The 17,157-nt window shown below is 36.6% G+C and overlaps 1 protein-coding gene across 2 annotated transcripts in view; it reads left to right on the top strand.

Moving 5' to 3' along the window:
• CFH (complement factor H) overlaps positions 1-17,157 on the top strand; it is a 64,011-nt gene that overhangs the window by 13,334 nt on the left and 33,520 nt on the right. For both annotated transcript variants that reach the window (XM_040636538.1, XM_040636540.1), the window contains exons 2-6: positions 10,340-10,525; positions 11,093-11,198; positions 13,216-13,292; positions 14,525-14,716; positions 16,304-16,474. In XM_040636538.1, coding sequence (XP_040492472.1) covers positions 10,340-10,525; positions 11,093-11,198; positions 13,216-13,292; positions 14,525-14,716; positions 16,304-16,474 — 732 coding nt within the window. The remainder of the gene's footprint in view (positions 1-10,339; positions 10,526-11,092; positions 11,199-13,215; positions 13,293-14,524; positions 14,717-16,303; positions 16,475-17,157) is intronic.

Below are 17,157 nucleotides of genomic sequence, written 5' to 3'. Positions count from 1 at the left end.
CTTCATATTAACATCCTGTGATCTCTTTATAGGTCATTTAGTTAATTTTTTTGCAAAATAATCATACTGTATATGCAGATTCTGTTACTTTAATACATCTATTGTGAGATACATGTAAGAATGAATAAAATATGAATGGACTGTATTACAAATATAATAAATCACTCATGTCAACAAGTAAAACATTCACAGCATCCCAGAAAATTCCAGTGGGTTTCTACTATGTCAATACCCCTACCTTTCCTCTAGAAGAAAATGTTAACATAAGAAATATGTTAAATATTTCTGGTAATTAGATTTTTGCTCTTCTTTAATAGCTTCACAGGCTATGTACACATCCCTAATTATATGTTCATTCTTGAGTTTTATATAGCTGAAATCATCCTATAATATCAATGTACCTATGTGTCTTTTTACTTCATGTGATTATTATTTTATCTTTTCATGTCATTTTGTAGCATTGGTGTACTATTCCCTTGCACAATTATACCATAAATTTTTATCCAGTCAACTATTGATGGATATTATAAAGTTGTTTCCATTTTTGGCTCTTAAAAAATCATATGCTATAAATACTACCACACATGAAATCTGGTTCATATGTGTGTTAGTTTCTCAGTGACATAGTCCTAGGAGTAAAACTGCTAAGTCATAAGCAATGCTTATTTTCAACTTCACTACAAGTTGCTAAACTCTTTCCTATTGTGGTGGTTCCCATTTTCCTTTGTACCCGCAGTTCCTAATGTTCCACATTATTTCCAAATAGTGGGATTTTTAGACTTTATAAATGTTTGCTGATGTCATGTTATTTTATTCATGGTTTATTATGGTTTTCACTTTCATTTTCAGTTTGAGTAATTTTTTTTTAAATTTTTTGTTATGTTATGTTAGTCACCATACAGTACATCATTAGTTTTGATGCAGTGTTCCGTGATTCATTGTTTGCGTATAACACCCAGTGCTCCATGCAATACGTACCCTCCTTCATACCCATCACTGCCCTAGCCCAATCCTCCACCCCCCTCCTCTCTGAAGCCCTCAGTTTGTTTCCCAGAGTCCATAGCCTCTCGTGGTTCATTCCCCCTTCTGTTTACCCCCCCCTTCATTCTTCTCTTCCTTCTTCTACTGATCTCCCTATTTCTTATGTTCCATAAATGAGTGAAACCATATGATAATTGTCTTTCTCTGACTTATTTCACTTAGCATAATCTCCTCCAGTCCCGTCCATGTTGCTGCAAATGTTGGGTAATCATTCTTTCTGATGGCTGAGTAATATTCCATTGTATGTATGGACCACATCTTCTTTATCCATTCGTCTGTTGAAGGGCATCTCATCTTCTGCCCATTTTTTGATTTAATTATTTGTTTCTTGTGTACTGAGTTTGAGAAGTTCTTTATAGATCTTGGATACCAGCCTTTTATTTGTAGTTTCATTTGCAAATATCTTCTCCCATTCTGTGGGTTGCCTCTTTGTTTTGATGACTGTTTCCTTTGATGAAGTCCCACGAGTTCATTTTTTTGTTTGTTTGTTTCTCTTGCCTTTGGAGATGTGTCATGAAAGAAGTTGCCATGGCTGATGTCAAAGAGGTCACAGCCTATGTTCTCCTCTATGATTTTAATGGATTCCTGTTTCACATCGAGGTCTTTCATCCATTTGGAGTTTATCTTTGTGTATGGTGTGAGACAGTGGTCAAGTTTCATTCTTTTGCATATACCTGTCCAGTTTTTCCAGCACCATTTATTGAAGAGACTGTCTTTTTTCCACTGGATATCTGTTCCTGTTTTCTCAAAGATTAGTTGACCATAGAGCCCAGGGTCCATTTCTGGAGTCTCTATTCTGATCCATTGGTTTATGTGTCTGTTTTTGTGCCAGTACCATGCTGTCTTGGTGATCACAGCTTTGTAGTATAGCTTGAAATCAGGCAACATGATGTCCCCAGCTTTGTTTTTCCTTTTCAACATTTGCTTGGTGATTCGGGGTCTTTCCTGGTTCCACACAAATTTTAGGCTTGCTTGTTCCAGCTCTTTGAAAAATGTCATTGAAAGTGTAGGTTGCTCTGGGTACCATAGACATTTTAACTATGTTTATTCTTCTGATCCATGAGCATGGAATGTTTTTCCATCTTTTTGTGTCTTCGTCAATGTCTTTCCTCAGTGTTCTGTAGTTTCTAGAATATAGATCCTTTACGTCTCTGGTTAAGTTAATTCCGAGATATCGTATGATTTTTGGTGCTATTGTAAATGGAATCGATTCCCTAATTTCTCTTTCTTCAGTCTCATTGTTCATGTATAGAAATGCAACTGATTTCTGAGCATTGGTTTTGTATCCTGCCACATTACTGAATTGTTCAATGAGTTCTAGTAATTTGGAGGTGGAGTCTTTTGGGTTTTCCATATTATGTCATCTGTGAAGAGAGTTTGACTTCTTCTTTGCCAATTTGAATACCTTTTATTCCTTTATGTTGTCTGATTGCTGTTGCAAGGACTTCTAGTACTGTGTTGAATAATAATGGCAAGAGTGGGCATCCTTGTTGTGTTCCTGATCTTAAGGGAAAGGCTGCCAGCTTTTCCCCATTGAGAATGATATTTGCTGAAGGCTTTTCATAGATGGTTTTTATGAAATTGAGGGATGTACCCTCTATCCCTATACTCTGAAAGGTTTTAATCAGGAAAGAATGCTGTATTTTGTCAAATGCTTTTTCTGCATTGAATGAAAGGATCATATGGTTCTTGTCTCTTCTCTTATTGATGTGATCTATCACATTGATCCATTTACAAATGTTGAACCACCCTTGCATCCCAGGGATGAATCCACTTGGTCGTGTTGGGTAATCCTTTTAATATACTGTTGGATCCTATTAGCGAGGATCTTGCTGAGAATTTTGGCGTCCATATTCATCAGGGATATCAGTCTGTAATTCTCCTTTTTGATAGGGTCTTTGCCTGGTTTGGGGATCAAGGTAATACTGGCCTCATAGAATGAGTTTGGTAGTTTTCCTTCTGTTTCTATTTTTTGAAACAGCTTCAGGAAAATAGGTATTATTTCTTCTTTGAATGTTTGGTAGAATTCCCCGGGGAATCTGTCAGGCCCTGGACTCTTGTTTTGGGGAAGGTTTTGATCACTGTTTCAATCTCTTCTTAATTAATTGGTCTGTTTAAATAATCAATTTCTTCCTGTTTCAGACTTGGTAGTTTTTAGGTTTCCAGGAAGGCATCCATTTCTTCCAGGTTGTTTAATTTATTGGCATATAGTTATTGATAATAGTTTCCAGTGATTGTTTCTATTTCCTTGGTGTTGGTCATGATCTCTCCCCTTTCATTCATAATTTTATTAATTTGGGTCCTTTCTCTATTCTTTTGAATAAGTCTGGCCAGTGGCTTATCGATCCTATTTATTCTTTCAAAGAACCAGCTTCTAGTTTTGTTGATCTGCTCTACTGTGCTTCTGGTTTCTAATTCATTGATCTCTGCCCTAATCTTGATCAACGGCCTTCTCGTGTGTGGGTTAAGCCTGTTCTTCTGTTCCAGCTCCAGCTTCTTAAGGTGAGAATATAAAGACTGTGTTTTAGACTTTTCTATTCCTTTGAGTGAGGCTCGGATGGCTATGTATTTTCCCCTTAGGACCGCCTTTGCAGTGTCCCATAGGTTTTGGACCGATGTGTTTTCATTATCATTGGTTTCCATAAATTGCTTAAGTTCTTTAATTCTCTGGTTTACCTAATCATTCTTAAGCAGGATGGTTCTTAGTTTCCAAGTGTTTGAGTTTCTTCCAAATTTTTCCTTGTGATTGAGTTCCAGTTTCAAAGCATTGTGGTCTGAGAATATGCAAAGCATTGTGGTCTGAGGATTTCAGTCTTTTGGTGTCGTTTGAGACCTGTTTTGTGACCCAGTATATGATCTATTCTGGAGAAAGTTCCATGTGCATTCGAAAAGAATGAGTATTCTGTTGTTCTAGGGTGTAGTGTTCTGTATATACCTATGAGGTCCACCTGGTCCAGTATATCATTCAAAGCTCTTGTTTCTTTGTTGATTTTCTGCTTAGATGATCTGTCTATTGCTGAGAATGGAGTGTTGAGGTCCCCTACTATTAACGTATTATTATCTATATGTCTTTTTATTCTGGTTAAGAGTTGGCTTGTGTATCTAGCTGCTCCCCTGTTGGGGGCATAGATATTTGTAATTGTTATATCCTCTTGCTGGATACTCCCTTTAAGAATTACATGGTGTCCTTCTCTATCTCTAACTACAGTCTAACTACAGTCTTTAGCTTAAAATCGAATCTGTTTGATATGAGAATTGCTACCCCAGCTTTCTTTTGAGGTCTGTTGTCATGAAAAAATGGTTCTCCATACCTTCACTTTCAGTCTGGATGTATCTTTAGCTTCAAAATGAGTCTCTTGTAGACAGCATATGGATGGGTCATGTCTTTTTATCCAATCTGCAACCCGGTGGCATTTATGGGGGCATTTAGGCCACTCACATTGAGAGTGATTATTGAGAGATACTATTTTAATGATGTCATGCTGCCTGTGAAGTCTTTGTTTCTATAGATTATAAATTTCTGTTCTGTATCACTCTTGGGGTCTTTTTACTTTTATAGAACCCCCCTTAATATTTCTTGTAGGGCTGGCTTGGTGGTCACATATTCTTTCAGTTTCTGCTGGTCTTGGAAGGTCCTTGTCTCTCCATCAATTCTGAATGATAGCCTTTCTGGATAAAGGATCCTTAGCTGCATGTTCTTCTCACTTAGTGCTCTGAATATGTCTTGCTAGCTTTTTCTGGCTTGCCAGGTCTCTGTAGACAGGTCTGACCTTATTCTGATGTTCCTCCCTCTATAGGTGAGGATTCTCTTCCCCCTGGCCGCTTTCAAGATTTTATCCTTGGATCTAATATTTGCGAATTGTACTATTGCATGACGTCGTGCTGGTCTATTCTCATTGATCTTGGGAGGGGTCCTCTCTGCCTCTTGGACACGAATGCTTGTTTCCTTTGCCAGATTAGGGAAGTTCTCAGCTACAATTTGTTCAAATATCTCTTATAGACCTCTCTCTTTCTCCACCCTCTCGGGGATGCCGATGATTCTGACATTGGAATGTTTCATCGAGTCAGTAATCTCCTGTATTCTACATTCTTGAGATTGGACTTTTTTAAAGCCAAGTTCCCACTTTTTCCTTCTTTTCTATCATCCCATCTTCCAACTCACTAATTCGTTCTTCTGCCTCACTTACCCTGGCCATCAGAGCATCCACTTTAGACTGCATTTGATTCATAGCATTCTTAATTTCTGCCAGATTCACTCGCATTTCCACCCTTAGAGATTCTATATTCTCATTAATATTTTTGTTAATATTTTTTTCAAGCCTACACATCATCTTGATCATTGTTACTCTGAACTCCATTTCTGACAATTTGGTCATATCCATATCCATCAGTTCTGTGGCAGAGGCCACAGACTCATTATCTTTTCTTTGCTGGATGGGATTTCTCCTTCTCGTCATTCGAGAGGTTGCAGGGATGCACAGAGCCCAAATTATTGACCAGGACCCAGGCAATGTGCACTTGTTTTATAGGGACCTTAGGGATGTGGGCTTCTTGATTTTTCAGACTGCCTTCTGGGGGAGGGTTCTGCCGCACTGATACTCAGGCAACCCTGTTTGGGTAGAGTTGCCCTGTCCCCTGCGAGGGGGGATGGGGATGGGCACAACGCAAACCAGTATTTCTGGGCTTTTGTTCTCTGGTGGCTTTCCCTGGTGGCTTTCTGTGACTCTTCTGAGAGTTAGAGCAGCAATGGCCGTATCCTAGCCTCTGTCTCAGAACAGAGAGATCACAGTCCACTCTCCACTGAGCTCTCCTGGCCACTTTAACTCTGTTTCTATTGGTGCTGCTAACAACCCCACAGCATCTTGGGTTGTGCGCCCCACAGCCACTCCCCCAGTCCTCGCTTCCAGGGCCCACATATCTCTGCCCTTTGTGCTTCTAACACCGTCAGCCTCCCCTGGTTACCGTGCACACTTCCAAGCTCCCAGTTGCAGTGTGGTTCACACGCACTCCTGAGCTCCCTGTTTCAGTCTGGTTCGGGTGTGCTCCGGAGCTCCAGTTTTCAGTCTGGTTCGAGTGTGTGCTCCAGAGCTCTGGTTTTCAGTCTGCTTTCTCAGAGGCTACCAGTCCACGAGTCCAGCCCGCTCCCCCGTGCAGGTGGCTACCGCTTCCCAGCGCCCAAACGCGGCGGCTCCCTCCCTCTTCCGTTTATCTTCCGATATATGTGCGCAGATTCACAGCTCCCTGCTTTGTACCTCAATACTCAGCGCTGGAGATGTTTGTTTGTAGAGATCCAGATGTATCTTCCTGCGTCTCAGGCTGATTCCGTGGGTGTTCAGGATGGTCTGGCAGCTATCCACCTCGATTCAGGGGATCAGCTGAAAAAGGGGTCCCCTACTCCTCTGCCATCTTTCCTCCTCCTCCTATTTTCTGTTTTTCTCCAGTCAGTGTTTATATTTTAGTTGGAGTGGTAAATCCATTTTCATTTATTGTAATTACTGACACAGTTAAGCTCAAGTCTAACATATTGCTATTTACTTTTTGTGTCATCTCTTCTTTGTTCTTCTATTCCTCCTTTCCTTTAAATATTAAATATTCTTTACTATCTACTATATCATTTCTATTAGTTATATATCTTCCAATATTAATGTTTTAGAAATAAGCATACTCAAATTATTACAGTCTACCCTTAATCAATACTTTCACTATATTCTAAACTATTAAACATTAAAACAGTTTAATCTCATTTGTTATCTCTTGACATTTTTGTTATTTTTATGTATCATACTCCTGAATTTTTTGCAAGCACTATAAGGCATTGTTATTGATTTTTTAAATAATATTTTTTATTATGTTAGTCACCATACAGTACATCCCTAGTTTTTGATGTAAAGTTCCATGATTCATTACTTGCGTATAACACCCAGTGCATCATGCAATACATGCCCTCCTTACTACCCATCACCAGCCTATCCATTCTCCCACTCCCCTCCCCTCTGAAGCCCTCAGTTTGTTTCCCAGAGTCCATAGTTTCTCATGGTTTATTCCCCCTTTTCTTTACCCCCCCTTTCTTCTTCCCTTTCTTCTCCTACCGATCTTCCTACTTCTTATGTTCCATAAATGAGTGAAACCATATGATAATTGTCTTTCTCTGCTTGACTTATTTCACTTAGCATTATCTCCTCCAGTCCTGTCCATGTTGCAGCAAATGTTGAGAAATCATTCTTTTTGATGGCTGAGTAATATTCCATTGTATATACGGACCACATCTTTTTAATCCAGTCATCTGTTGAAGGGCATCTCGGCTCCTTCCATGATTTAGCTATTGTGGACAATGCTGCTATGAACATTGGGGTGCAGATGGCCCTTCTCTTCACTACGTCTGTATCTTTGGGGTAAATACCCAGTAGTGCAATTGCTGGACCATAGGGTAGCTCAATTTTTAACTTTTTAAGGGACCTCCACACTGTTTTCCAAAGTGGCTGTACCAACTTGCATTCCCACCAGCAATGTAGGAGGGATCCCCTTTCTCCACATCCTCTCCAACAATTGTTGTTTCCTGCCTTGTCATTGTTACTGATTTTAAATCATTCCCTTTTAAAATTTTGTTAAAATATATGTAGCACGTTATTTATTATTTTCCAGTAGTCTTTTTATTAGCCTATATATTTATTTTCTTCAGGTCTGCTCATTTAATATTACCCTTTTTTGTTTATATACAGGATCATTTTTCTTCAGCCTTGAGAGCTTTAGTGGGGTTTTTCGAAGTGTCAGACTGCCATTGTTGAATTCTCTCTGTTTTTGGTTTGTTTGAGAATGTGTTTCTATTCTCCTTCATTTTGCAATATGTTTTCCCTGGGTTCAGAGTTCTCTGTTGCCATTTACTTTTCAGCACTTTAGAAATGCCCTCACATTGTCTTCATGCTTCAGTTGTAACTGTTACAAACATACTGTTATTTTCATTGTTCTCCTAAAAGAAATGTGTGTTCTTTTCTCTGTCTGCCTTTAAGATTTTGCCTTTATCTTTGGTTTTCAGCAAAGTATAGTTTTTCTTTGTATTTACCCTTTTAGTTTGTTGTAGTTTTTTTGTTTTTTGTTTTTCTTGTTTTGTTTTGTTTTGTTTTTTGAGCTTTTGAATCTGAGAGTTGATTTTTTGTCATCAATTTTGGAAACCTTTGAGCTATTCTTTCTTCAAATAATTCTGTCTTCTGTCTTCTCTAGTTTTGGAACTTTATTTAGACATACATATATATCACTTGGCTCTGCTCCACACATTTATAAATGTAGTCTCTTTTATTTGTTATGTTGTTTTCTACACTTTTATCTTCCTGTATTCATTTTGGATATTTCTACATCAATCTTCTTCAGATTTAATACGTTTGTGTTCTGCTATCTGCATTTGGCTCTTAACTCCACAACTCAATCATCCAGTGCATCTTTATTTTGGATATTTATTTTGTAATTTTAACAAAACACATGATTATTTTTATAGCATCAATTTTCTTTTGAATATCTTTGTCTTTTTACTCATTTCATCTATTAGTTTCCTATATTTCCTTTAATGCACTTAAAACAGCTATTTTAAAGAAACTTGACACTAATTCCAACATCTGGATCTGAGTGTCTGCTTCTATGAGCCATTTATTTTTTGTTTCATTTCTTGATCACATTTTTTTTGCTTCTTTATGTGTCTTCCAGTTTTTTATCCAAAGCCATACATTTCATATGAAATAAATGTATGATAATGTTTATATGATTTACCTCCCATTGACAAGTGTTTGCTCTTTCTTGATCTAATCAAGAAACAAACTCAAATGGGTCTGAGTTGCACTTCTATTTTGAGTCAGTCCACTTCTGGTTTCAAAAGTCTCAAGGTAAAGACCTTCTTGGCTTTTTATCAAGTACCTGGTTGGTCTCTTCTTCCTCCATCCCAGAACACTCTGAGAGATTTATTGTGTTTTTCTGATGTTTTGACCTCTGCTCTTAAATCTCACCCCAAGTGACTTTTAAATATGTCAACTGTCTTGATGAGGATACAGTTGTGTATTTGAAGCAAGATCCTTTTCTTATTGGGACTTTTTCTAAGAGACTATAGGAACTTTAACTCCACTCTTAAGAAACTACTTAGGCTCCAGCAGAGCACCCTCATTCTGAAGGGATTCCAACCAAATTTTTCATGTTAGACATGCCTCCAAAAGTTGGTCCCATTTTTCTTTTCCTCATCACATTCCTCCACTCAGGCAAAGCCTGATCTTCAATCCATACCCAGAGTTGGCAAACACGACCAGATAAGAAATGGCCAAAAACTGTATGTTTGCATAAAACAGGCCCTTCCCACTTTGGTTTAGTTCATTTAATCCTTTTTCTCCTCACAATTTCCAGTTCCTTTCAATACACACACAGACACACACACACACACACACACACACACACATGCATGCACGCACAAGTTTGTTGTTTTTCCAATTTGCTGCAGGAATGTTCTGTTTATTGCATCGTATTTGGGATGTTCCCATTCAAGTTTGTGTCATCTTGCCATGCTTTATTTTTTTAAATAGAATTTATCTACCCGTAATGCATATCATGCATCTATGTAATTACTTATTTAATGACTAACTTCCCTAGTAGAGCAGAAATACTTAAGACCAGGAACTTTGTCTCTTTTAAAATTTATTGTTTTTTCTACAGAACTTAGAATACTGCCTAGCAAGCATTTTCCAAATCAGTGAGTGAATAGCAGAATGCAGTGCAGCAGTTAAGAATAATATGATATCTCCCCCATATTCCCTGGCTAAGAGGTCAGAGATAGCAACTGTTCCCTTAGTTCATTTTAAAACTTTCCATTTGTACATAAATTCCAGCTGGCAGATATTGTCAATTATCTCACCTTTGATGACTTTTGTGTGTGTTGTACTTGCATCCCCAAAGGATAAGTAACTTTCAGCTTTCTACAGTGATGTCTCTGTTGTTCCATAATCTTCATGCAGTGACATGCACTTATGGCTTCCCAATTTATTCTTAGGTCTAATGTAGTGATAAAATAATAAACAGAATCAATATTTTGGCTAAAACATATAGTAAAGGAAAACTATTTCTATGGAAAGCTATTTTTACAAATTTATGTTGATTCAATTTCTGTAAGGTAAAAAATATATTTTATATATTTTAAGACATACTTTTGGATGGACCTGTAACAGCATAAGTATTTTTAAAAGCAAAAATAACCGAAACATATTGTTTTATATTTAAAAACAATTTAAATAAGCACTTTAAGGACTTACTTTGTTTTTATTGTTTATAGATTGCAAAGGACCCCCTCCAAGAAAACAAACTGAAATATTGTCAGGTGCCTGGCCTGACCAAACATATCCAGAGGGCACTCGGGCTACATATAAATGCCGACCTGGATTTAGAACTCTTGGAGCTATTATAATGGAATGCAAGAATGGAGAATGGGAGTCTCTTAATCCATTGAGGATATGTCGGGGTAAATAATTCATACATTTGTGAAATTTGTGAAAACTTTAGCTATGAAAATACTGAATGTTTGATATTGTAACAATATTAGTTGAATTATAGCACAACTGTGATTTAAATACAAAATCATATGCCATCACTATTCTTTTTTTTTAATGTAGAACTTCAATTTTTTTTTAAGATTTTATTTATTTATTTGACAGAGATAGAGACAGCCAGCTAGAGAGGGAACACAAGCAGGGGGAGTGGGAGAGGAAGAAGCAGGCTCATAGTGGAGGGGCCTGATGTGGGGCTCGATCCCATAACGCCGGGAGCACGCCCTGAGCCGAAAGCAGACGCTTAATGACTGTGCCACCCAGGCGCCCCCATCACTATTCTTAATAAGGAGTTGTAATCTAAAATTAAAAAAAACCAACCATACAGATAAATTTAATTTTAAAAGGATAATTGACATTTTTCACCTTTGCACATCTTCAGTTATGTCCTCTGATATAATATCGAATGTCATTTTCCTTGAACTCTTACATAAAATGTGTTTCCCTGTGTTACATAATAATATCATTCTTTTGCATTTTAGAAAGGCCCTGTGGACATCCTGGAGATATTCGTTTTGGTTCTTTTCACCTTGAAAGAGGAAATGAGTTTGTGTATGGTGCAAAGGTTGTTTACACATGTGATGAGGGGTATGTAATATTAAAAGCGATTTATAATTGGGACAGTTATAATTTAGGTAGTAAATAGGAACTGTACTAATTAGTATTTTTAAGGTTGCTTTATTTTTCTATGAGCATTTTTATAAGTACGATACAAGTAGTCTGAAAAATTAAGCCATAATGGAAATGATGATATTTGAATACCAAATTATCCCCTCGACACTGAAAAATTGAAATGAATTATAATTACTCTGGTAGAGTGTAGTTATAGGAGGGCTGGGAAATAGTATACATATAAATAAAGGTTTATTCCAACAAGTCCTGATTACATTCTATTATGTGCAGAGTATATGGGAGTTCAGTATGTCAGGGACAGTGGGAATGGTAACAAAATCAGATTACCTACGGCACCTCCTTTAATAAAAGCTTATAAAATTTAGGAGAAGCAAATATTTTATACTGAAATAATAGTAACTACCATTTTTTAAGTTTCCGTGGTCTACAAATTATTCTTATCACGTGGACCAAAAATGCTACTACATTCATAATCATTGACTCTTCGTTCTCTAACCACATACTGGATTTTCATGGCTAATCTTAACACTATGATACCTCCTCAGTGTTCTTTATTTCTGTTATTCCCAGCCAAGTCAAAAAATTATTTCGAAGAAAGTTTCATATATGAGAAAACCAATGTCATTTCAATTTTATGCCACATAAATATAAATAGGATCAAGAAATTACAAACTGGGGGCTCCTGGGTGGCTTAGCCAGTTAAATGTCTGCCTGCTGCTCAGGTCATGATTGTAGGGTTCTGGGATGGAGCCCGGAGGGGGCTTCCTGCTCAACGGGGAGTCTGCTGCTCCTTTCCTCTCTGCAACCCCCCTCTCACTCTCTCTCAAATGAATAAATAATCTTTTTTTTAAAAAATAAATTACAAATTGATTCTTATTCTTGTCTCAATTATTTCTTTATTTGAGGCAACACAATGTAATTTAGAGATTTATGAAAGTTCTGTTTTCAAAATTATCTCTCTTGTGGTTATCAAAATGCTGCCCATTATTTTGTTTTTGAGAAAAAGCTTTTTACCTCTAGCCATTCACTGTAATATTAAGAAGGATGCTTTGCCTTGATCTAAAGCCTCTGGTAATGATTGCACATTTTGCATCTGTCTCAGGGAACTGTCATTCGAGTAGAGCATTTTAGATTTTAAGGATGGGCTTGATGGGTTATGACAGTTAGATAAATTTGACATTGAATGGGTTATATATGCAGACCTGACTCGATGAATGCACTCTGGAAAAATTAATTAATTAAAAATAATAAAAATTTAAAATAAAAAATTAACCTCATGCTAAGAAATTTGGGCTACTGCTATCCTTGATTATGTAAAAAGTCCAAGATGTTCCAAAAATATAATTGTGGAGGGCAGGAGTATGGAACAAGACTGGAGGAAGGGTAACATATTGTTAGCTCTTGATTATTACCATCTTTTTGGTTTGGGTTTGGGTTCAAGAAGGTTATAACATTGTTAAGTGTAACTAATTGACTGACTCAATGAAAAAATAAAAGGATATTGTGCACAAAATCATAATGAGTTTGTGTTGTGAACCAAGGATTACGGCTATTCCAAGTCCATGTGCCTGAGGACTTGAGGCTCTTTCCTAAGTAAGAAAGAAGCTTAAGAAAGAATGAAAAAAAATTTAAAAAACAGAGAAAGAAATTTAAGAAAAAGAAAGCAAGAAAGCAAGAAAGCAAGAAAGCAAGCAAGAAAGAAAGAAAGAAAGAAAGAAAGAAAGAAAAAGGAAAAGAAAGAGAAAAGGAGGGAGGGAGAGAAGATGGAAGGGAGGAAGGAGGGAGGGAAGGAAGGAGGGAAAGAAGGAAGGAGGGAAGGAAGGAAGGAAGGAAGGAAGGAAGGAAGGAAGGAAGGAAGGAAATGCATATGCTGTTAATTTTCTCTGAAATGGAGTTTCGAGACATTTGGAATGTTATCAAAATTGCATATAAATACATATTAGCTCACCACTCTGTTATTTTTGTTTTTCAGGTATCAATTGCTAGGTAGGATTAATTTCCGTGAGTGTGAACCAGATGGATGGACCAATGATATTCCTCTTTGTGAAGGTACATGTAAAATTGATTTACCAACATATTCAAATATTTAAAATATCAAGATTTTTTGAGATGTCTTACATCAAAGTTTCCTTAAAATTTGTAATTAAATATTTTTTACTTAAAGTATTTTTGTGGCTTCTAATATAGTACAGAATGGATATCTAGACTTTTTATTACTGCATTATTTTGTGTTTCATTAACCAAATATGAGTACAGGCTCATCTGATCTAATATTCAAAGTATTCAGAGTATTAGAACCCAAAAGGAAAGGGTTCTAACCACTAGAAAAAACACAAGTATCAGAATTTCAGCTTTATTAATGAAGATATTCTCACCGCATTATACGCAAATAATGAATCATGGAACATTACATCAAAAACTAAGGATATACTGTGTGGTGACTAACATAACATAATAAAAAGTTATTAAAAAAAAAAGAAGAAGAAATTCTCACCCAATAACCACCCAAGTGCAAGGATCTCCAGTAACAGCTGAAGTGAAGAACATGATTTAGACATTTCTGCCCTCTAGTGTGGCAAGGGAGATTTTCCTGTGGTCTTAGTCTCACTGAAAAGAGACAGGAAGTAAGGAAGAGCTCTGCTTTTTCTTACTGACCCATAAAGCAAAGAGTAAGAATGAGAAAATGTAGGCCCTGTTTCCAGATTTTGAGCTAGTAATCCCAATCTCTAGTCATCATGGAAATAAGAGAGATAAATCAGAATAGTCTTAGTTCCATGATGAGGAAAAAGTAGAGAGGGAGAGGGAAGGAGGAGGGACAGAGGAAGGGAGAGAGGGAGGAAGGAGGAGGAAGAGGAACAAGGTGGAAGAGGAGGAAGTGGAGGAGAAAAGAAGAAGAAGGAGGAGGTGGATGAGGAGGAAGAGAAGGAGGAGAAGAAGAGGAAGAAGGAGAAGAAGGAGGAGGAGGGGGAAGAGGAGGAAGTGAAGGAGGAGGGGAGAGGAAGCGGGACAGGAGGAAGGGGGAAGGAGGAGGAAGAAGAAATGTGATCACTCATTTTCTTTGTCCACTCTCATAGGAAAAGAATGAGAGATAAGCTTATTGTTTTTTTTTAACTTACTAGCCCTTATATCCAACAGTTTTATCAAATGTTTCTTTTAAAAAATTAATTTCCCCCAATCTAACTTTGCTTATGATTTTATCCATATATGTGAATGTATACATACTTTCATAATAAAGTTGTCAAATTCTATTAGGAAAAGTTACATTTATTATTTTTTTTCAGTTGTTAAGTGTTTACCAGTGACAGAACCAGAGAATGGGAGACTTAGCAGTACTGCGTTGGAACTAGACCAAGACTATACTTTTGGACAAGTAGTACGTTTTCAGTGTAATTCAGGCTTCAAGCTTGATGGGCCTGCAGAAATCCATTGCTCAACAAATGGTGTTTGGAGTGGAGAAGCACCAAAATGTGTGGGTAAGATACACTTACTGTTCATGTGATTGGATGATTTTAGTTTTTCTCATGAAAATATGCATTTTCAAATACTGTGCCTCCTAAAGAATATGAATAATACTAATAACTAACATTTATCGAGCACTTACTATTTGCCAGTAATTGATCCAAGTTCTTTACATGCATCATTCCATTTTACCTTCAAAATGTCTGTGATTTATGCTCTATTTTCTGCTCTATTTTATAATCAAGGAAACTGTGGTGCAAAAAAAAGTTAAATCTCATGACCTAGATTATCATGGCATAAATGGTAGAGTTAAGATTCAAACCTCGGTGCCTGAAACCAAAGCCCATGGTCTTAACTGTAATTAAATTATGATTGGTTTTCATGGCTCAAATAGCATTTCTGCTGCAAGTTTTAATGTTGGCCTATAGAATAGGCTTTCTTTTAACTTGAAAAGTGAAAATTTCATTATTTATTTCCACTGATGAATCATGATGACCTTCTGTGCTTGAATAATACTTCTAGAAAAGGGTCCTGTTTTATATATACGCTGTGAGTTTAGATAAGTGTGTGGAACTGAATTGCATCCACTAAATAAATTTTTGCCTTTTAAAAAAAGTTCTATAGTAAACTGTAAGTCAAAATTTCTTTAGTTATAATGCTGCTAACCAGTACATCATGACCAGTCTGATTATTGGGGCTTTTGTAATGAAACATTATGGTCAATTTATTTAAAAGTGCCATACTTCATTTTACTGGACTTGTGCGACAGAAATTTCTGCCATATATATTTTTTAACATTATCTAAGATCTCTTGGTTATTTTCACTTTCTTCAGTCTAGTCTATCCAACAGTGAGATGCAGGGAAAAGCATTCCTCTTCTTAAAAACTCTTTTGAACAAATTTAGCTCCTCAAGTCAGTAATGGTAAACATATTTATTTCAGCACAACAAATACTGTATGTTCTAGAGGTTCACAGATGGGGTTTCCTTCTTAAGACTAAATTTCTGTGGTTAGTGAAACTTTCGTGGAATAACTAATGCATATTTTTCAAGTGAAGTTGAGGAGGGGAATAGTATACCAGTCACGGGAACACATGGAGAGGAAGGTACAAATACAAGGTCGCAACTCAGTGACAGATTGAAGATAGGCCAGTACAGAGTTCTAAGGTGCTACATGTCATGCTGAAGAATTTGGCTTTTATTCAGACTGAATTGGGAATCGTTGGAGGATTTTAAATGGAACAATGAAGGGACAAGAAAAAAAGGCCCTGAAGTTACAAACAGGAAAACAGATTAGAAAGATGGGAGAATTGGATTTGGGAAACTAATTATTGTTGCTGTAATCCCAGGGAGAAATGTTTGAGAGAAGATGGGGTCAAAGATGATGGCCAGTTTTTGTTTTGTTTTTTTTTTTAGACAGATAATTTGAATGGATATTGATGCCGCAAAAACAAGTCAGTTCTTTTCAACGGTGTTAGAATTTTTGTTTGGTTGCCTGATTTACCTGATAGAAACAGAATTTGTGTCTTTAATATAACTATGTCTCAGAGAAGGCCCTCTAATATATAACATACATTTTGGAATTTAATCCCTTATATTTAGAAATTTCCTGCCAAGAGCCAGAAATTGTAAATGGACGTCCTACATCTCAGAAGCAAATTTACAAGGAAAATGAACGACTTCAATATCAATGTAACAAGGGTTATGAATACACTGATAGAGGAGATGCCGTATGTACTAAATTTGGATGGACTCCAACTCCTTCATGTAGAGGTAATGTTATATTTCTTTTCTATATATTTTGCTGTATATTTTATAAATTGTTTCATTCATATACTCCTTACAGTTAAGCAGTTTATTTTTTCTCACAATGGAGTATTAATGTTTACAAGAATCAACTATTATAAAGACAATATACTTAACATTTTGTGTGCAAGGCCCATTTTGAGATCAATTAGTATACTTCTCTCATTCTGAAGATAGACATAAAAGAACCAGAAGCATTCAATAGCTCATTAAACAGTTGGTCTGTGGTCAAAAACAAGTCTAGAGCAGAGCCAGTGTTGTAATAGGCTTCCTAATTCCCAGGTATCTACACTTCCCAGATTGCTCTTATATAGCATTTAGCTATAAAAAGTAAATTATATTAATCCCAGATGAGGAAACCTTCCATTGACAATGGAATTAAGTGGAAGTAACTGGAGATTTCATTAACCACAGACCTAAGACGAATCAACAGTGATGATGCTGGGGAAAAAAAACAAAACTCTTTTAGACTTCATAATGGAAGGATGTTGTACAGAGCTAGAATCCATCTTAACTGTGTTTGGTGCCCACCACAATTATGTCTGAAATATTGTGTTCTACTTAGAGAGATGTTTTCAAACTATCATGACCAAAAAGAGAGAATGTAGACAGTTGAGTTTAAGAAATCATATCATTAGAAGCATAACAAG

The sequence above is a fragment of the Ursus maritimus genome, unplaced genomic scaffold (genome assembly GCF_017311325.1).
Source record: "Ursus maritimus isolate PB19 unplaced genomic scaffold, ASM1731132v1 scaffold_2, whole genome shotgun sequence".
NCBI classification, from domain to species: domain Eukaryota; kingdom Metazoa; phylum Chordata; class Mammalia; order Carnivora; family Ursidae; genus Ursus; species Ursus maritimus.
Note: the sequence above shows the minus strand (reverse complement) of the source record. Positions and strands in the feature narration are given on the sequence as shown.